At 43.3% G+C, this 22,907-nt stretch overlaps 1 protein-coding gene across 1 annotated transcript in view; it reads right to left on the minus strand.

The window, feature by feature from the left end:
- Positions 1-22,907, minus strand: part of THBS3 (thrombospondin 3) — a 74,621-nt gene that overhangs the window by 17,032 nt on the left and 34,682 nt on the right. Inside the window, exons 2-16 of the mRNA XM_063439396.1 lie at positions 16,631-16,837; positions 16,238-16,494; positions 15,480-15,582; positions 15,025-15,051; positions 12,981-13,063; positions 11,941-11,992; positions 10,871-11,019; positions 9,868-10,008; positions 9,152-9,229; positions 8,636-8,788; positions 8,228-8,338; positions 7,766-7,873; positions 7,405-7,564; positions 7,120-7,238; positions 3,376-3,428 (exon numbers count right to left, since the gene is read on the minus strand). Of these exons, the coding sequence (XP_063295466.1) occupies positions 3,376-3,428; positions 7,120-7,238; positions 7,405-7,564; positions 7,766-7,873; positions 8,228-8,338; positions 8,636-8,788; positions 9,152-9,229; positions 9,868-10,008; positions 10,871-11,019; positions 11,941-11,992; positions 12,981-13,063; positions 15,025-15,051; positions 15,480-15,582; positions 16,238-16,494; positions 16,631-16,837 (1,801 nt within the window). The remainder of the gene's footprint in view (positions 1-3,375; positions 3,429-7,119; positions 7,239-7,404; positions 7,565-7,765; positions 7,874-8,227; positions 8,339-8,635; positions 8,789-9,151; positions 9,230-9,867; positions 10,009-10,870; positions 11,020-11,940; positions 11,993-12,980; positions 13,064-15,024; positions 15,052-15,479; positions 15,583-16,237; positions 16,495-16,630; positions 16,838-22,907) is intronic.

Below are 22,907 nucleotides of genomic sequence, written 5' to 3' on the forward strand. Positions count from 1 at the left end.
TGGAACTCCCTTCTCTTCTTCGTTAGATTTTCACCCAGTCTCCAATCCTTCAAAAAATCTTTGAAAACACACTTCTTCAGGAAAGCATATGATTTAAAGGAACACTATAATCACCTAAATTACTTTAGCTAAATAAAGCAGTTTTAGTGTATAGATCATTCCCCTGCAATTTCACTGCTCAATTCACTTAGTCATTTAGGAATTAAATCACTTTGTTTCTGTTTATGCAGCCCTAGCCACACCTCCCCTGGCTATGATTGACAGAGCCTGCATGAAAAAAAAACTGGTTTCACTTTCAAACAGATGTAATTTACCTTAAATAATTGTATCTCAATCTCTAAATTGAACTTTAATCACATACAGGAGGAGGCTCTTGCAGGGTCTAGCAAGCTATTAACATAGCAGGGGATAAGAAAATCTTAATTAAACAGAACTTGCAATAAAGAAAGCCTAAATAGGGCTCTCTTTACAGGAAGTGTTTATGGAAGGCTGTGCAAGTCACATGCAGGGAGGTGTGACTAGGGTTCATAAACAAAGGGATTTAACTCCTAAATGGCAGAGGATTGAGCAGTGAGGCTGCAGGGGCATGTTCTATACACCAAAACTGCTTCATTAAGCTAAAGTTGTTCAGGTGACTATAATGTCCCTTTAAAGCAGATTTTCATCCCCCCCCCCCCCCCCCCCCCATGACTCCTCTCCTGAAACTGTCAAAAATAAACATAAACAAAGTTCTCAGTGAATATATTTCTAGCAACCTATTTCATTACCCCTACTTATACCATTTGTGTCACTATACCCTATTCCCTCTAGCATGTAAGCTCATTGAGCAGGGCCCTCCACCCCTCTGTTCCTGTGTGTCCATTTGTCTGGTTACAATTATGTGTCTGTTAGTCCACCCATTGTACAGCGCTACGGAATTTGTTGGTTCTTGATAAATAATAATGTAGCACTGCATAATATGTTGGCGCTTTATAAATGACAGTAATAATAATAATAATAATACTTGAATCTAATGTTTGTACTACAACTCCCAGCATCACCAGTCACTGCCACAACAGAAATGATGAACCATATCTCCCGTCATCTACAGCTTTTTGCACCAAGCACTTTTGAAATTTGCTGGCGCTATATAAATAGTAAAATAATAATAATAATAATTAACATGTTTAGCATGTGGAGAATATAGGATTGGTCTTTATACAACCTATCTATATTTAACTAGTAGCACTTGGGAGCCACCTATAGGTGTTTTTTAGGAACTATAAGATATTGACGGATATAGGGATTTTCATAAAATTAGAAGTCCACAGGCGTCACAATGTAGGTAAGGGAAAAATGTTTATTAATGATCAAAAAGAAAGAAAAAAAAAAAGGATACAACATTTTTGCCATGGGGCCTTAATTACTGCTGAAACTTATATTTTTTGATCTTAAATAAATATTTTTGCCTTCGCCCTCCATTGTGACGCCTATGGACTTCTACTTCTATATTATTCTTGGTGGACAGCGGACCACCCTCAGAGCTCCGTACACTTCATTTGTGTGTAGCATGTCCTTAACTTTTGATTTGGTTGATTCATTTTAGCAGCTTCAGAGCACTTTTTAGTTTATAGAATGCTGCAGAACAAACATGAATGTTTAATGGACCTTACTTCAGACTTCTTGTAAAATAAAGGGCACTTTGACGCTCTAATAAACATTGATTTTACCATTTGTTTTTATGCATTTACCTTTCAATATTTCAATAAAAGCTACGTTTGAATTGAGTAGTTACCCTCTAAGTTTTTGTGACATTTCACAAGTATTTCAAACTGCATACACTATGCTTGCAGATTGGCTTTAGCGCTTAAAAGGAACATAAAACTGTATTCCTAAAGCTACAGTATGCTCCTATGCCTAAGTTACTAGTGTCCCCACCACCACCACCTCCACTGCAAGCATGAAAAGTGTTCAAAATAACATTTTCTACCATAGCTCTTTCCTAGGTACCTCCGCACTGGGTCTGGCTCCTCCTCCGATGGAAAAATCTAATGCGCATGCATCAATAAATCCATGCTTTCCTATGGGGATTTTGAAGACGCTGGAGGTTCTCCTGCATGGCGTGAAGACGTCCAACTTCCTTTCATTAAGTTAAACTGAGTAAACATGCAGGAGGCACCTCTAGTGGCACTATAGCACGGGTGTGGCAGTTCTGGCCCCCGGCCTCCTTCCCTGTGATGTGGCTTCGCCTGGTCCCACCTCCGTGGTTGAGATCATCTCCTTAGAGATGCATTAACCCAATGCACCACTATGGGGAACGTTCAGCGCCTCCATGCAGAGCGTGGAGACTTTGAATGCCAGTGCTGCATACTGTACAACACCACTAGAGGTGTTCCTAGACATCAATGTAAGCAGGGCCTTTTCTCTGAAAAGCCCCTGTGTACATTGAAAAACTTGCAGGGACAGGTTACAGATACCAGAACAACTACATTAAGCCGCAGTTGTTCTGGTGACTATAGTGTTCCTTTAGTGTTGAGGGGACAGGGACACTTTACCAGACCACTTCAATGAGATGGAATGGTCTGTGTGCCTATAGTGTCCCTTTAAATGTAAATAAATATATATATATTTTTTTAAAGCAGTTTGTTTAATGTACGATGTATTGAGAGTTGTTAAGGTGTCTTTCTTTACGCCTATATGCAGCAGGTGTTCTTAGTCCGATATTGATTGACAGGTGGTAATTTTTAAAAAATGTAATTATTTATTTTTTAACATTAAGCATGGAAGCCAGGTGTTACTTGTAATTATCTGTATGGGAGAAGTTTAAATCCTTCAGCAACCACTAATTACTAGTTTTGCAGCACAGAAACAGACCGTAATTGACAACATTCACAGCCATTACACTGCAGGGCTTAGAATTTCAGGTCCTACACGACCAGCCAGGCATATGAAGTTACTTAGCACTGTAAGCCTGTAGGATTTTTAAAGCACTTACCAGGGCTGATTTCTACTCACCAGGGCGAATTTTCACTTGCCAATAAATAGCGGCAAGTTAAAATTTTGAGCCCTGACTGGCCAGTAAAAATGTACAAGTCAAGGAACGCTCATAGTGTAATTGTGACCCCTAGCGGCATGTCTGATCTGCACATTGTAATTCCAAAAGCAAAAGCCTGACATTTGCATCAACTAATATTAATCCAACTATTTTGATATGCTGAAAAACCCACAACTAAAAACACACATTGCCCCTGAGGTGACTCTGTTCCTCTTGTGGAGGTGTGAAGCAGTTGGTGCGGGTTACAATAATGATTACACAGCAGTAAAGAATTGGGGGGTTGGGATAGTGCGTTTAATACTCATGGTTTCTCCCATTCTTTTACCCAGAAGGTGACTTACCTATCTTGGTTGGTGTCACACATGTCGCCCACCAGATCGCTGTCTGCATCTGTCTGGAGAAAAAAAAGAAGCAAAGTCAATCAGAAGCTGGCATGTGACGTATCCTAGCATCAATACATCATGGGTAGAGTGAGTTAAAGAAGGAACAATGAGATTTCTCATAGTATCCAGGAAAGGAACGCTCTGACCAGCATTTGATCTATAACAGATTTTTACTTTGTTATAGCAGAGCATGTGCTTATAATGGCTATTCCAAAAGAAAAGCAATGTTTTATATTGCGGGCATTAACAGACAAGGGCACTGCACCCAGACAAATTCATTCAGATGGATGCCTTTAGCAATTTTTGGTGCCCCTTTAAGCAATATTATAAAATATTTTAAAAAAATGAAAACAACCAGATTCTTCTGTAAAATAGGACAGCAATGTATCATTTTATTCAGTGCATGGTGTGGATTCACTCACAATTCAATAAGCGTCTTTGTTACTCAGTTATAGGTCTGAAAGTCATACCTACATATTAGACCTACAGTATTTCACAAACGTGAGTACACCCCTCACATTTTTGTAAATATTTGATTATATCTTTTTCATGTGACAACACGGAATAAATGACTCTCTGCTACAATGTAAAGTAGTAAGTGTACAGCCTATATAACAGTGTAAATTTGCTGTCCCCTCAAAATAACATTTATACTCACTTTTGTTGTCAACGGTTTAGACATTAATGGCTGTGTGTTGAGTTATTTTAACCCCTTAAGGACACATGACATGTGTGACATGTCATGATTCCCTTTTATTCCAGAAGTTTGGTCCTTAAGGGGTTAATGGGACAGCAAATTTACACTGTTATTTACAAAAAATGTGAGGGGTGTACTCACTTTTGTGAGATACTGCATATAAACAGCTTTCCTCTTTGTATACAGACAGGGCTGTCTTTAATATTGATTGGACCCTGGGCAAGCATTTGCTTGGGCCCCCTGGACCCCGCCATCTTAAAGGGGTTACTGTGCAAGGTGAGTGTGCTAGGGCGGTGTAAATGAGACAAAGTTGGGCAGTGATTGTGACAGGCTTGGGGGCATTAAATTGACACGGTGGTGTGGTATGGTTGTGAGTGTTACAGGGTTGGGGTGAATGTGGCATGGTTAGAGGAGAAAGTGTGACACGATTAGGGATTGATTCATGTGACAGGGTGTGTACAGCATGATTGGGGGGATGAGTGTGACAGAGTTGGGGGTTAATGTGATTGGGTGAGTGTGACAGGGTGAAAGGGGGTGAGTGTGACAGAGTGATGGAGGATGAGTGTGAAAGCATGGAAGGGTGTTTGTGACAGTGCGAGAGAAGGTGAGTGTGACAGGATTAGGTGGATTAATGTGATAGGGTGAGTGTGACATGATTAGGTGGATTAATGTGATAGGGTGAGTGTGACAGGATTAGGTGGATTAATGTGATAGGGTGAGTGTGACAGGATTAGGTGGATTAATGTGATAGGGTGAGTGTGACAGGATTAGGTGGATTAATGTGATAGGGTGAGTGTGACAGCATTAGGGGAGTTAAAGGATCACTATAGTGTCAGGAAAACAAAGCGGTTTTCCTGACACTATAGTGCCCTGAAGGTGCCCCCACCCTCTGGGTCCCCCTCTCGTGGCGCTGAAGGGGTTAAAACCCCTTCAGTTACTTACTTTAATCCAGCGCCAGGCTCCCTCTGCGCTGGCGACCTCTCCTCCCCCGCTGACGTCAGCTCCCATGTCCGACATCAGCGGAGCCAAATGCGCATGCGCGATAAGTGCCACGCGCGCATTCAAAGTGTCCATAGGAAAGCATTTCTCAATGCTTTCCTATGGACGCTCTGCGTAATGGAGGCATAATATGCCTTTGCCTCCAACGTCGCAGATGCGCCGCTAGTGGCTGTCCGGAAGACACCCACTAGAGGCTGGATTAACCCCAAATGTAAACATAGCAGTTTCTCTGAAACTGCTATGTTTGCATCTGAAGGGTTAAAACCTGAGGGACCTGGCACCCAAACCACTTAATTGAGCTGAAGTGGTCTGGGTGACTATTGTGTCCCTTTAATGTGAGTTTTGTTGGGTGAAAGGGGTGGCATTGTGTGGAGGGTGACAGTGTTGAACATGCAGGGGTGTATGTATTGCCACACACAGATACACGCTTACACACACAGGTGCAGGGGTGTATTTGTGTGCAGTGTTGGCATTGAAATACTGGGATGTATGCACTGCCACATGCACAGGTATGCACACACGCTCAGAAACACACAGATACACTGGAGCAAAAAAACACTGACAAATAGATACACATGCAAAAGCAAATATACTGACGCACAGCTACACATACATACAGGTATATAAACACACATGTACACATACATACACAGATACAAAGACATACATATACACACTGACACACAAGTACATACAAACACGGACACATAGGTACATACAAACACAGGTACACATATACTCTGACACACAGGTAAACATACACTATGATGACACACATACACATACACCGACATACAGACACAGATACACAAACACAGACATACGGGTACACAAACACAGACACACGGGTACACAAACACAGACACGCGGGTACACAGACACGCGGGTACACAGACACAGACACGCGGGTACACAGACACGCGGGTACACAGACACGCGGGTACACAGACACAGACACGCGGGTACACAAACACAGACACGCGGGTACACAAACACAGACACACAGATAGACACACGGGTACACAGACACACAATTACATACAAACACAGACACATAGGTACACATACACTGTGACACAGACACACATACACTATAACAGACAGATACACATACACTCTGACACACAAACACACATACACTCTGGCACATGGGTACACAAACACACAGGTACACATAAACACACAGATATGCACAATCTCACATACACAAGTACATATATAAATAATAATACATTTTTTCTTACTTTTGCTGCAGTGCACTGGGGTCCAGTGGGGGCTGGCTGACCTAAAGTGATGGGTGTCAGCCTTCTTTAGAATACCTCTTGTGTCTGCCAGCTCCTCCTCTTCCTTCTCCTACCCACGGGGCTCTCTATTAGCTGGGCGGGAGGAAGTGAATGGAACTCACTCCTCCCAGCAGGCAATGCGATCCCAGCCATGATCGCAAGGGAGAGGAGCCCGGCCGCGGGGAAACACATTGTTAGGGGCCCGGCCGCGGCCCTCATGATTAAAGGGCCCGCAGGAAATATAATGATAGGAGTCTGGCCGCGGTCTGTCTGGGAAGGGGCCCGGTCCGGTGAAAAATTAAAGGGCCCGCGGGGCTCAAGGGGCAGATGCTTTGGGCCCCCCAGGAATAAATGGGCCCGGGGCAGCTGCCCCTTTTGCCCCGCGTTAAAGACGGCCCTGTATACAGATATCGTGCAATTCTATAGTATACCAAGCAGCAGCAGAATAGAGGAGTAAGAGAGGTTTTGTAGTAATTAAAGGGACACAATAGGCACCTAGACCACTTCCGCTTATCCCAGGGGCTTTAACCCTGCAAAGTCTGTGCAAAAAAATAAAATAAAAATAAAATAAGTTTCGGGATGTTGGTGTAAGCCATGATTCTCACCCTTTTTGTAATTGAGTGCTAAGCCCTTATTATATTAATTTAGGTTTGCCTCTTTGTGCATACTAAGTACGTCATATCGAATAATTGCATCATCACTCTGGCATTACACCTGACTTACTTGGGTGGGATTGCTGGTCTCCGGGCAGCTATCACAAGCATCACCCACCCCATCCATGTCCCGGTCAGTTTGCAGAGGATTAGGCACTTTGGGGCAGTTATCCAGCATGTTTTGGATACCTGGTTGTAGACAGACATGTGATATGTAATGTACACACGCACAAATATACATTTATAGAGGAAAGACACAAACAATGAATGAACTGATAGTTAATATACAACAACACAGGTAACAACCATGCACACCTATCCAACCCTTATATCTGACCCAGACAACTTCTCTCACCATCACCATCGATGTCATTGTCACAAGCATCTCCCTCTCCATTTGCATCTGTGTCCCTCTGTTCATTATTTGGGACGTTAGGACAGTTGTCGCATGCATCCCCGTACGAGTCTGTGTCAGAGTTTTGCTGATCTTTGTTTGGGGTAAGTCTGCAGTTATCCTGTGACGGACAAAGAAACCATGGAAACACTGTAACATGTAAAGTGCAGCTTGAATTAGTATGTCGAAGGGAAAATACAAAATATCCACTGATAGGACCTGCCTAGATCTAATTCAGTAACTGCACAATTACCAGCTGGTGTAAATGACCAGAAGGTTATGATACAAATCATGATTATACAGATAACATTCCAAGTGATACCTCAACATTCTTGATTCCATCACCATCTGCATCCTCATCACACTGGTCCCCAATCCCATCATTATCAGCATCTTCCTGACCGGAGTTTGGGGTGTACCTGCAGTTATCCTGTTTAAAAAAAAAAAAAATCACAAGAGTACATTGCAGTGCACTCGTGTATAACACAAAACCTACACCTGAGCATGCCACAGGTCCAGATATCCCAAAGCCCACAGGAGGCACCATCAAATATCCCACAATCTCCTGTTCAAAAGAAATACTCAAGCCAACATCATCCCCCCCACCCGCCAAAAAAGGCCAAGCCGTTATGTCAAATCCTATATTTAGTGTGCATGTGGTCTACACATAAATCCCATGTTCCACACGCATTTTATAAGGAATAAATTCAAGATTACATCGTAATTACAACATCTCCTAATTTAGAATTGTTAGTATTTTTATCCAATATCAGACACAGCCTACCTGCCGACAGTGCTTATTGTTATCTATACATGGCATTGGGTCGTCTGGGTAACCGTCAATATCTGTGTCTCGTCCGCAGGTGTATCCATTTCCTGCCCAGCCAACATTGCACTGCAAAAAGAAAGCAATCAATACAACAGAAAATACCAAGTCTTAATGAAGTGATTACCGGCAAAACATGTCTAATTAGTCATTTTAAAAACACTTGTTGTATTTTGACTAGAAGTCTAGAAAAACATGGTTCAATGCAGATTCATTTGAGAAAAAACTTGTGGATTTCCCCCTCAAATGAATCTAAGACAGTATGAGAATTAAACAAAAATGGATGCCTAGTCCAATGTAACATCCAGGTGCGATAGGTAGTAAAATGACATTCCTGCTACATTAAGTTTAGATAAATTGACATACTGCGCATGTAACATCTCCATTCCTCTCAAACACACAGTGCCCGTTCATATGGCAGGGATTGAAGCCTGGGCCCAGGCAGGATTTTTTTGTTGAGCAGCCCACTGTCTGGTTACCCACAAATCCAGGCTTGCAGGGGCCACATCTGTAGGAGCCCTAGAGAAAGAACATGGACATAAAAAAAAAAAATCCAGATTATTCACAGCACACTGTTGGCACCAGGATATAATCGGCAAAGTGCGGGGCAAGATCAGGGGATACCCAGCAAGAATGTCACTAATGTCACTTCCTTAATGCTAGTGTAGAGCGCTATTTCAAAACTGTCAGTGAGAGGGGAGGAGCCATTACCACACTATCATTGAGGGGAGGAGCCATTTCCACACTGTTAGTGCAGTGGGAGGAGCCATTTCAACACTGTCAGTGAGGGGGAGGAGCCATTTCCACACTGTCAGTGAGGGGGAGGGGCCATTTCCAAACTGTCAGTGAGGGGGGAGGAGCCATGTACAAATGGACACTTACCACAGTGTTGGTGCAGATTGAGTTGGCAGCACAGCCACCATTGTTGCCATCATTGCACTCATCAATGTCTTTGCAAACCTTAAAGTAAAAAAAATAAAATGTTAGCACCACATTTTGGGATCACTGCCTAGCTAGCCCTCCAGTCACAACCCTTGTAAAGAGTTATATTATACAACAACACTATACATAGCTCACTCAAAAACCTTCCACAACCCCACTTACCAGTGCACGCATCCTCCTCATCTCATCACCGTCATCAAAACCCAGTGGCCCTGATAATCGCATTAGCAACCAAGAGGTCAATAAAATTCCTCACCCACTATTGTCATCCAAATACCACAAAGTAGTCCTATCTCCATTTTAATCACATACCATCAGATCAAGTGAACTCAAACAAATGTAAAATTAAATTCTACTCTCTATTTATTCTAACTGACCCATCGAACCTACTATAACTACACCACCAGTCTCACTACCCTTTAGATAGAACCATCACCTCCAGCTTATCCAAAATTGAAAAAGTAAGACTCTAACAAGCTGTAATATTCCTTGGAGCAGGGATTCTGACCATCTGCACAGCCACAGGTACCAAAATTTGGAGTTAGTGCCCCCTACTAAATACTTATTTACCTCCAGTTAATCAACATTCCCAAACCCATACACTCTGTTCTACCCCCAAGCACAGTTATGCCAATCTCCACCTAGGTTTTTCTTACCTGTTTGCTGGCTTTGGCATAGTCTACTCCAACTCCAGATACTGTGTTACCTTTGTACCCACGGGGGCAAACATCGCAACGGAAACCAGGTGATGTATTTATACATTTTGATCCAGCAAAACAAGGGTTTGCATAAGCGCACTGTGTGGGAGATAAGGACATTATTGATGTGACTTACATAGAACTCTATTAGTGCTAGTGTCAACACTGAAATCCTTAATGTTATTCCATGATTTGTCTTGGTCATATAGTGTTTTATTAGCCCCAACTGCTTGCACTCCAACTGCATGGCTACCCCACCACCGCAGCACTGTGACTGCATAGCTATCACCCCACAACAGCATCCCGATTGTGTGGCTTACCCCCTGGTCCCCACAGCAGCACCCCAACAGCATGGCTTATTGTTGACTGCATAGCTACACCGCAGCACCATAACTGCAGGACTACCCCCCTACTGCAGCACCCCAACTATGTTGCTACCCCCCTATTGCAGCAGCCTGACTGCATGGCTACCCCCCTACTGCAGCAGCCTGACTGCATGGCTACCCCCCACTGCAGCACCCCGACTGCATGGCTACCCGCACTGCAGCACCCTAACTGCATGGCTACCCCCACCACTGCAGAATCCTAACTGCATGGCTTATCACCCACTGCAGAACCCTGATGGCATGGCTTAACCCCTACTGCAGCACCCCAACTGCATGGCTACTCACCACTGCAGCACCCTTACTGCATGGATACCCCCATCACTGCAGCATTCTGACTGCATCGCTTATCCCCCACTGCAGCACTCCGACTGCTTCGCTTACCACCCCAACTGCAGCACCCTGACTGCATGGCTACCACCACGCAGCACCCGGACTGCATGGCTACCCCAACTGCTGTGCCCCAAACCTATTTTTCTATTGTATTGCTTTCCCCAGCTGCTATACCACTCCTGTATTGTTACCTCTATTTCTATACCACTGTCAGATCGTTCCAGGCTGTGCACACCGAAACCTACCTCATCAATATCCGCACAGTAGGTGCCATTTCCTTGGGATCCAGGGGGACAAGGCCCACAGCGATATCCCGGGTATTCATAGGTTTCCATGCAGTCTACACCTTGGAAGCAGGGGTTGGGGTTACAGCGAGAGCGGTGTTCATGAAAACCTGGGGTGAAAGGACAAGGATATGGATATATAAAGTTAGAACGTGGGTTATGGCAACAGTTTTCAACCAATATAAATTTACAGATACATACAACAAGTGTTATTTAGTTAATTCTAATTATAGTATTTTACAGAACAGACAAGGGAGATCTGATTTATAGATTTAGTTACTTGTGTTTGCAAACATAGTTACTGTTTGTTTAATAGGGAAGGCGGTTACAATAAATGTGTACAGAAAAAACAGTTTGACTTCTTACATGGCGCCACTCCCTTCCTGTCATCCTCCTCTAATCTCTCCACCATTGAGCTAGGCCCCACATTTCTGGTGTTAGCTCAGCTGAGAGCTTCTGGCTGCAGAGAGACAGTGAGAAGTGCATAGTGGAACTCTGGTAAGAAGTTGATGTCCACTCACATTGGGGGCACCATGGCACTCCTGGTACTTTAACCACTATAGTTTGCGGTGGTGATAATGATGCCTAGAGAAGAGCAGTCCAACTAATAAGAACCTCCCAGCATAGCCCAACATTCAGGTGGGTAGACTGTACTATTGCATCTCTTTGCCACCTTGCAGGGTACTGACAGTCTTTAATTCCTTGTCCCAATGCTCCCCCTGCCTGTCTCATGCTGCTATGAAAGGGACAGAAACTGTGTCCCCTAACACTCTGATGGGTAGGGCTGATTATGTCCCACCATGCTCCTATGTCCATATCACCTTGAGGTGGGAGGAAAACCAAAATGTTTGTCCATAGCTCCCCCTGTCACCCCGCAATGGATGGTGTAGATGCTATGTGCCATAATAACCATCCACCTGTGCCTTCCTGCACTAGGAGGGACAAACACTATCTCCCACAGTTCCATTTTGGCCATAAACTGCAGTGGGAGGATCACACACAAGGAACAGTGAGGTAGGGATCAGACTTACCGCAAACCTGACATTCCATGATTGTGTTCCGGATAAGAGACATCTCCTTCACCTGCCAGAAAAAAAATTCACAAAAATGGCTAACTTTGAAACTTTTGTTCACTAACACCTGCACCCCAAGACCAGTCTCACCAAAGCAATTTTTTTCTGTGAAAAAGAAAAGCCACCATGTCATGTTTGGCCATAAAAAACATTCTCCTGTGTCCTGAGTCAATATACACAACTGTACTGTGACACTAGCTGCCCCAAGACTAAAATAGTCCTGAAGTATCCAAAACACAACTTCAGAACATTGACATGTTCCCCAAAACAATCATTACACCTTTACTACGTGTAGTCCAAGGCCATCAAAAAAACTTAATGTGATAACACACACCAAAATAATTCTACATACTATGATAAGGTGAATGGTGTTGTTTGTTAGGGAGTTTAAATTTCCGCTAAATTGTTCAGAGAGGCATATGAAATTTTAACCCCAGGGAGAGTATGTGTTGTATGTAACATAAATTAATGTTTAGATGTGGGCCTCTGGAGTGCAGAGAGTTGACAAGACACTAGGTTGGTGAAGCCTGTATTGTTATTGTGTAACCCTTGAGAGATAGGGAATTTAATGTTAGGAAGCGCTCAGACGAGCTAGGATTTTGTTTGCAGGGATTACTGTTACATTTTTATTTCTTTCACTTGCTGCTGTCTCCTTGGTGAATTTCAACAATAAGGTGCCTGGATGTATGTTAATTCAAAAGACTGTGCATGTTTATACCCTAGAGGACCGTGCTATTAGCAATACAGGATCACAATACGTACCTAATCCCTTATCAACATGCCACTATGTATAACAGTTTGAAAAACAAATATCAGAAAGCAAAATGTGTTAAACATTACTAATGTTTAAATTTGCCAATCTGCTCCCTGAAGAGTTGAAAGAACATTTTTTATGGCATAGCCTGTTATTGGTCCTTTAGGGTTTAATGTGTGTGTTCCCCAATATGACCAATGCCACGTCCTAAATGGCAGTGTAACCTGGGCTCCTCCAAGCTTACCTGTTCTCGTATATCCTCTCTCAGCTCTGCCAGAACTTTATTGAAGAGAGTCATCTGTGTTATCAGAGCCTTTGTGTGCTCACCTGGTGGACAAAAAAAAAAGGTATTCAAAAAAGTAGGTCTCAGCGCACACACACTACAGAACACAGCCACCAGGATGTATTACCAGCAAAAAAAAAAGTCTTAACTGTGTTACCATGTATTCTGGGACTAGAACAGAATAGTCCAAAATTAAAACGTATAACAAAAAAGAAATAGCAATTATTAATAAATGTATTTTCACTGTATATGAAACTGCAGTGAATTTAAAGGGACACTATAGTCACCAAAACAATATTAGCGTAATGAAGCAGTTTTTGTGTGTATAGATCATACCTTGACATTTCACTACTCAATTCACTGCCATTTAGGAGTTAAATCACTTTTGTTTCTGTTTTATGCAGCCCTAGTCACACCTCCATTGGCTGTGACAGACACAGCCTGCATGACAAAAATGGTTTCATTTTTAATCAGATGTAACTTAATTAAAAAGTGTTTATCTTCCGTTCTGTAAATTAAACTTGAAAGGGATATTATAGTCATCAGAACAAGTGGAGATGCTGATTGGTCAGGGTGGTGTTTGGCTCTGCCCTTGCCCCACCTTCTTGGCAATCTCAGCCAATCCAATATTTTCCTGTGGAAAAATATTGGTATTGGCTCAGATCATCACTTCTGATTATGTCAGCCAACAAGGCAGATCAGGGGCAGAGCCAGCAGGGCAGACTAGAATAAAGGTAAGATTTTGCTATATTTATGGTGGGGTGAGAGGGGGAGCCTAGATAGTGAATTTAACCCTATAGGATCAGGAATGCATGTTTGTGTTCCTGACCCTATAGTGTTCCTTAAATACGAAAGGCTCCTGTAACATCTAGCAAGCTATTAACAGTGCAGGGGATAAGAAGTCTTAAATTAAACAGAATTTGCAATAAAGGAAGTGTAAACATGAGATGACTCTTTACAGGAAGTGCTTAGAAAGGCTGTGCAAGTCACATGCAGGGAGGTGTGGCTAGGGCTGCATAAACAAAGTGATTTAATTCCTAAATGGCAGATAATTGAGCAGTGAGACTGCAGGGGCATGATCTATACACCAAAACTGCTTAATTAAGCTAAAGTTGTTTTGGGGACTATAGTGTCCCTTTAAAAACAAATGTAACTATTTAGCCAACACGTATTTTGTGAATAAACCCTATTCTAATGGCAATTTTTGATCTACATCTTCAAATGTTACTTTAAATCCCATCTCATTAATTGCAAATAGTTACATGCAGGGATCTGGAATCTGCTAGAACACAATGCATGCCTTATTTGCAAAGTGGAGGTGCTTTAAATGGGTGCAGCATTTCTCTTTCCCCAGGGTTAGAGATGTTCAATCTAATTGAATGTTGTGTTATAGGGACACTAAACACCAAAAGCTCTACATCTTAAAGTAGGGGTTTTGGTGCATAAATGCTGCCCTTTTGTCTAACAATGTGAGACATTGCTGTTTGTTAGAAACCATAATGCTTAAATTTGGCGATTTACGAAGATCTTCACGTTCTTCACATTCAGGCAATGATGCTGAACACTGCTATTGCTTCTCAAAGCATTTTTTTTTTTTTTTTTTTAAACTTGATTTATATTTAAAAAAAAAAAAAACAACAACAAAAGACCCTGATCTTAAAAACAAACAAAGGTTAGACAGTGTTCTCATAACAAACTAATTTAGATGTGGCAAGTACTCTTACAGGCCATTCTGACTTTTTAATCCTACGGTAATGAAAATCATATCAGAGAATTAGGACCAGATCTGAGCAAGATATACTAGGTAATTGTATGGATTTGGAGCTGTCTTGTAAGGTCATTGAAAGTTGTTGCCAGCTGATAGTAACGTGCCTGTGATGTGGTATTGCACACATGGTGAATGGGATTAGACTGGTGGTCTGGCCAGGCCCGGTGACATCCTGCAATGCCAGTCTAAACCAGACCAGGAGGGCTGTGTGATGCACTTGTAATAATATGTACTTACCAAGAATTGAGTTGACCACTCCATTCACTAGAAGGGGAAAAAATGAAATATTGTTAATATTTTATACTGTTTCTAAGGCATATATTCAGGACCCCATCCTCATCTCCCTAGTCTGCTTGTGCAGTAAGCCTCCCCCCCATATCCCTAGTCTTCATGTGTGGTAAGCCCATCCCCATGTCTCTAATCTGCAAGTGTCGTAAACCTATCTCCATATCCCTAATCTGCTAGTGCGGTAAGCCTATCCCCATATCCCTAATCTGCAAGTGCAGTAAGTCCATCACCATGTCCCTAATCTGCGAGTGCAGTAAGCCTATCCTCATATCCCTAATCTGCGAGTGCGGTAAGCCCATCCCCATGTCCCTAAACTGCGCTGCAGTAAGCCCATCCCCATGTCCCTAGTCTGCGTACCTTTCCTAGAAGTTTCTAAGGCTGTGCATTTAGTATACAGTGCATACCTGTATTGTGAATGGATTCATCTTCCTGGAAAGGGCACTCACTCAAGGCTCCCACACGACTCATAGACCCACCAAGTATCAACTTCATGGACTCTACAGATCCCTAAAGGAACAGGGTAAATGATTATGTGTTTGAACAATGTCGGTGTCACTTTTTACCTGTGTTCTCATATACCCAGTGCCCTGTCTTGACACCCATCTCACCTGTCTTTATATATCATACTCACACAGTGCTGACCCTCTATTTTCCGTCCAGCTCTCTACTCACATCTACACAGTTCAATGCCTCACCTCACATCCTGGCCTCTGTACCTACATCCCTACAAATTCCTGTGCCTCACCTCAAACCCAGCTCTCTGTACCTACACCCTTACAAAACAAAGATCTCTGCACACAAGTTCTGCACCAAAAGCAAGAAATCTACCCAGGTGTTCCATGTAAACTGACACCGCGAATCAGCTCACCGTAGACTCAAACATTACACCAAAACTTAGATTAAACTTTGATTAAACTTACACCAGCAGTATTTCAGAGTGCTGTTTGTATTTTCTTCTTTGAGTACATCCTTACAAAGTCCTGTGCCTCGCCTCACACACATGTATCTATACCTGCATCCTACACAAAGTTCTGTGCCTCACCTCACACTGAGCTGTCTATAATTACACTCTCACTACGTTCTGTGCCTCACCTCACACCCAGGACTCTATACCAACAAACTTGAACAGCTCTATGCCTTCTTCTTCTACCTAGTTCTTTACCTGCATCCTCAGGTATGCTTTGTGTCCAGACCGTATCTCTCCTGATTCCACCTCAAACTGGGGGATGATCATCATCTCAGGTAGACCTAAGCTGGTGTCCACTTGCTTGCAGTCCACATATAGCTCCAATGTGATAGTGTCCCCACGGAGGCCACTGATACGCAGGATCATGGTGTGAGTGTTTCCATCAGAAAGATTGGCATTCTGTAAACTGACTGAGTGGACTTTGGAATCTTCACGCATGTAACGTACCAAGACTAGTGAGATAGAGAACAGAATATACATGTTGATTTATTACCTCCCAAAATTAAAAAGTGCACTTTAATTTTGACATTTCACCACCCTCTTACTCTACTGTAACCAATTCCCGTCCCATCTCCAGAGACCACTAACCTTTGTTGATTTTCCCCACAATTGAGGCCTCCAGCCATTTGGTGTTGTCTTTTTTTGAGTAGAAGCCAAATAAGACACCTCCTGCCTTGGCTGGCAGTCGAAGAGTTGACATGAAGTATATGTCATTGACCGTTAGCATCTCAGACCGTATCTTCTCCACCATGCTGGACATGTGTCTGGACTCACTCACCGTTAGTAGATCAATCACTAAAAGTGCAAGAAATGTAATCACTATGTTTCACAGAGCTTAAAGGCTCACATTACTTGTTTATTTTCACACAATGTTGTTTGTGTTACAGTTGTTTCTACAGACATACAATAAGCCATTCATTTTATTCAGATGTCTTCATCTGAATTGCAGTGACTCCGGGACCCAAGAGATGGCGCAATGTGATCAGTTTTCAAATTACCACACCATTGCATCAAAGTGTGGAATAAAAATAAAATACAAGGAATTGAGTCAAAAAAGGCTTTTTTATTTTCTTTTGTGTTATAAATGGCCATCGCTACAAATATTATTTTTTTTTTTTTGTCTTTTGGATCAACAGCATAAAAAGGTAGGTTTTAAAGATTGAAATCTATGGACTTTTTTTGTTTTAGTAACTTATGACAAACCTTCAACAACAACAACAGAAAGCATGATTTTGGTGTTCTTGAAGTTGCGGCACTTGCACAACAAGTAATCTTAGATGACAAGTACACCTCCCAATCTGATCTATTCTATTCTCTGTTGCATAAAGCTTTCTCCCGCAAGAGATTAAAGGATATGTAGCCCGTATTCACAGATCCACTGATTGGATGAATGGAAATACTCAAAGATGTCGATAGCTGCCATATTAGGTCTGCAGATCATGTTATTCACAGCCCCGTTCACAATTAAAGGGATGCTATAGGCAACTTTAACCATTTATCTCATTGAATTGGTCATAGTATCTGCAGTCCCCTGGCACTGTCCCTGCAGTTGGTGTTAAAGAATTTTTAAAGCAGTTTAACATTGAATGAGGGTACCTGGCCACTGTTATGGATGTTATCACCTGAAACAGCCACCCACAGCCCTGCCCATACTGGAGTTATGGCTAAGACAGATCAAACACTTCCTTGTAGCCATAGCCACACTATGGCACTGATAGGCTGAAAGCAGTCAGCTGCAGGGCCGGTGCAAGGATTTTTGCCGCCCTAGGCAAAAGAACAATTTGCCGCCCCATGTGACATCACAATGCACCACCCATATATGATCTGCCATTTGAACTAACGCCAGTGCTGCACACAGTGTGTGTTTATAGTCTGTCTCTGCATGCTTTTTAATATAGACACCATAACCACTTCATTAAGCTGCAGTGGTTCTGGGGACTATAGTGTCCCTTTAATGCGAGGTAAATTAGAGATTAGTGCCACAAATAATATACTAGATTGCCTACTTACAACCAGATGAGGATGGTGATGGGCTCTGGCTGCAGTTTGGCTCCACTGGTTTAGTGTAGAACAGGCTCTCTGGAGGCTAATTGTAACTGTGGTCACAAAAATCAATGTTCTGGGAAAGCGTGAAGCAGCTCCATTTTTTTCGGCCCCTTTCACAGCTCAAGGTCTGGGCCCCAGGGCCTGATGGTGAGTATGCCCATAAGGCCCACCTATAAGTCCACCTACATGTTCCACCCATCAGTTTGCTCACAGGGAGTGGAGTGTGTAGGGCATGTGTTATGTGTTTGTCTAGAGCAGGGGTTCCCAATAATTTTTCCCGTGGAACTCTTTGACATTGTGTATCAAATTCAATTGCGACGTATTTTGTTTTTTTTTTAATTGTGCCGGTGTGTGTCAAGGTGTGTATATCTGTGTTTGTAAGTGCCAGTGTGTGTATCTCTGTATTGACTTACAAATACACACACACTCAGATACACAGTGACATACACACACTTGCACCAACAGATACACACTGACACACTCAGATACACACACAGGCACATACAAACACACTGATACATACTGGCACATACACACACACACACTTAGATGCACACAGTGACACATACACAAACCTTAACACAGATGCACACACTGACACACACTGTTTTACAGATACACATACACTCTCACTGACAAACACACACTCTTTTACAGACACACATACAAACACATATACACTCTCATTGACAAGAACAGATACATTCTCACTGACAAACACATACACTCACTGACAAGCACACATTCACTCTCACTGACAAACACATACAATTTTTTATTTTATTTTTACATTTTACTCCACCCAGACCCCCTACCTTTAGGAGTGCTGGCATGGAGTCCCTGGGGTCCAGTGGGGCTGCTGGCATGAAGTCCCTGTGGTCCCGTGGGGCTGGCTGCAGCTTGGCGGGCGGTCGGGAGGTCTGGCAGACAGGTCAGCGGTGGAGGCAGGCGGCGAGGGAGCAGTGAGCTCTGTTCTCCCTGCTCAGCTCCCTCGCATGCCTCCTAGTGATGCCGGAGTGACGTCATATTCCGGCTCCAGCATCACTGCTGTGTGCGCGAGGGAGCTGAGCAGGGAGATCAGAGCTCACTGCTCCCATGCCGCCCGCGGCCATTTTTTGTTTCAAATTCTTTGGCGGAACCCCAATTAGTCCCTTGGTGCTCCCCCCCGTTCTTTAGAGCTCTCTCTTGCGTCCCATAGAGCTCTTCCCTTCCCCTTAGTGGTCTCTCCTCCCCTGCCCCTTAGTGGTCTCTCTACTCACCTCACCCTTAGTAGCCTCTCTTCTCCCCTCACCCTTAGTGGTCTCTCCTCACCCTCCCCCCTCCCATAGTGGTCTCTCCTCCACCCTCCCATAGTGGTCTCTTCTCCTCCCCCCACTCCCTCCATACTGGTCTCTCCTCCATCCCCCCCCTCCTCCCTTAGTGGTCTTTACTCCACCCTCCACCCCTAGTGGTCTCTCCTCCCATAGAGCATGTTTGTTGTAGCATGGCCGAGCTCTGGTCCAGTCCGCAGTACAGGAGCTTCTGTTTCATGTACCAGGCCGGACTGACAGGAAGTGCTCACTGACTTCCTGTCATTCTGGCCAGGTACAGGAAACGAATGTTCCTGTACTGCAGACCAGAGCTCAGCCACGCTACACTGAGGGACTGACAGGAGGGAGCGCTGTGCGCTTCTCTCCTGCCGATCCCTCTTTTCTTGCACGCTCTCATGGACGCACCAGCCCAGGCAGTGCTGCAGCCACCTGTGGCTCTCTATAGAGCGCTCAGGCGGCTGCAGCATTTGAGGGGCCGGTGCTCCTCTGGACACCTTTGTAAATGCCAAAATTATATACAAACACACTTCTTCACACCAATACTACACACACATATATAGATAGAACCGCATTTAAAAGCCAACACTTCATACAAACACAATTGCATTTAAATGCAAACATTACAAACACACCCATTAAATTTAATTGGAAACATTACATAGAAGCAGGGACGGACTGGGAAGAAAATTCGGGCCAGGCATTTTTTAATTACAGTGGCCCACTAAAAAGGGGGTGGGGCCAGGTAGGGTGTGTTTTGTCATCACCAATGACAAGAACGCTTCATCAGAAAGTGAGCATGTTAGTCCAATGCTCTTCCAGGGCAGACCATGCGCAGCTGAAGAGGTCTAGCATGAGAAAAGGACCCTGTATTTGTTCTGTACAGCGCAAGCAAATTTAATAACCTGCTTGCACTGTTTGCTTGAATTTTTTCTCTGGTGTCTCCATAGATGGGATACCAGGAGACAAAAATGCCAGGAAAGAGTATTGTGCTGTGTGTGATGGGTGCAGTGTGTGTGTGTGAGTGTGCTGTGAGTGTCAGGGGTGCAGTGTGTGTGTGTGTGTGGGGGGGTGCAGTGTGTGAGTGAGGGTGCTATGAGTATCAGGGGTTTAGTGTGTGTGTTAGGGGTTTAGTGTGTGTGCAAGAGGAGTGCAGTGTGTGTGTGAGGGTGATGTGTGGGTAAGGGTGCAGTGTGTGTGGTGTGCTGTGTTTGAGTAAGGGTGATGTGTGCGTGTGTGTGGGTGCTATGAGTGTCAGGGGTGCAGGGTGTGTGTGTGATTATATCCCCCCTCCCTTCTTACCTTTAGCCTGGGAGGGGAATTGTGCTGCTGCCATCCCTGGTGGTCCTAGTGGTGAGTGAACTCTAGCCTGTGAATCTCGCGAGAGGAACCCGGCGGAGCTGCAAGTTAGAGCTCCTCCGGGTTCCTCTCCTGTCTCCCTCCGTCTCTCCCCTGCCAGTGGCTGCAATATCCTGCATGTGGGCCGGTGAGGGAGATCTTTGATCTCCCCATGGCCCGTCATGTAATGCAGCAGGGATGGTGCTCGGATAGTGCCGGCCCTGCATAGACCGGCAGGGGAGATCCTGTGATCGCTCCTGCCGGCCTCGGCCCATGGCCACCGTGGCCCACCAAGCATTTGCCCGGTGTGCCCGATGGCCAGTCCGGACCTGCATAAAAGTACACCACTGCATTAATTTAACAAAACTACATACATACATACACAACCCTACATGCACACACATACTCCATACAAAAACATGATTACAATCAAACGCACAAACACTGCTCACAAATACAACCCTGCAAGGATGGGCAAATGGAAGATGCCTAGCTGGCATAGCATTGTGGGGGTTGTATGATGCTGAACTACCTTTTGGCCATACTTGCGCTAGATGGAGATGGCTAATTTCTTGCATCAGAGCCCTCAGTACATTCGTTCCGACACTGAAACTAGCTCCCTTGTCGTCAGAGGGACAGTCTTACAGATTAAGTGAATTTCACATATTGTTGAATTTATAAGCCACTACGTACAGGTAAATGGGGGCTTTGCATTTAGTAAGTTGTTTGTGCTTACATTGAATCCTTTAAAATACTGAACTCATTATAAATGCACTGCTCTACTTAGTACATTTCGTTGTGTTTCTGTTTTTTATTTACAATGGCAGCATGCCTCACATAAGGAGGTATGGAGTCAGAAAAGGGAGCATGCTATATGGTGCGTACCAGTGACCCTGTGCCTATCAAAAGTGACAAAGGGGGGCAGCTCTCCCAAAAACAGGGGTTGAACTATCCAGTAATGGGACGATCTGCTTGGCAGCCACTCTTTGTAGCCCATGCATAGATTGCTGTTGAACACTCTCGTATAGACCGAACACTGGTGGTGACTTATTGGGACCTCGTCTCTGGGGTACGTATATACAAGTCAAAAAAATAATAATCTGGGATTAAACCTATTAAATTATGAAATTATTGAAACATTTAATGTTGGCTTCTCCTTCACCCAAATATATAACATGAATACAATTTGTCAAGAGCAAATTAATTATCGCAAAAGGTCAATGAGAAGTGCATCTGACAAATCTACCTTCCAGGTCAATTGAAAACGTGCATGTAGTGTACTGAACTTTATCTAGAGAAGCAGATTCGGCATAAGTAGATTGTTCTTATGTTAATGTTCTGCACTATTAATTATAAATCAAAAACCGACAAAGTCTTTGACGTCAGCACTGACCTGAACTAGATATACAAATGTGGACTAAAATATCTTATTCCAAGTAGGGTTGGGTTGGCAGAAGTGTCTAGGGCAATATTACATTTAGGAAGACTGCCTAGAAATCTAGCCATAGGTGATCAGTAAATTTAGGGAAATAGGAAACACTGATGAACAAACCCAAACATAATCTACTACCAAAACAGTAGAGTATTGACAGGTGAGCAGAATTATTCCTGCCAAATATTCTCTGGCTGTGCAGAAATAGTTTTTTTGTTTAAAAGCCAATATAGAAAAGACTAAATTCGTATTGTTCTTCAGATTGAGGAAAATTTAAGAATGATGATGTTAGATGTATGGTATGAAAAAGGATAAAAGTCAGAAAATAGCGAAATATAATGTAATTATTGACAGTAAATAATTTGGATCAGAAAGAAGAGCCCCTGTTTGATCCGGAGGGAATCAGAAACCCTTGGTCATTCGACTAGACACTCACAACACACAGCTAAATACTTTATAATGTAACTAGGAATGTGAGGAATTTATTGGTGGAAGAATTGCCCAGAATTTCAGGGCAGATAGAGGTTTGATGCCGAAGCAAGTCAAGGAAAGTTTTGGTAGATCACTAGAAAAATACCAAGACATAATTGTTTTTGTTTATATTAGCTGGATAGAAACCAACATCAGGATCTTAAGAGACAGGGTAACGTGGACAATATGCCTTTTGAGGAAAGCAAATTCTGCTCTGGAAGCTTAAAGGAGAAGTCATGTAATTAAAAATGGTTTCTCAGCTGACTAGCCA

Source organism: Pelobates fuscus, chromosome 13, assembly GCF_036172605.1.
Source record: "Pelobates fuscus isolate aPelFus1 chromosome 13, aPelFus1.pri, whole genome shotgun sequence".
Taxonomy (NCBI): Eukaryota; Metazoa; Chordata; class Amphibia; order Anura; family Pelobatidae; genus Pelobates; species Pelobates fuscus.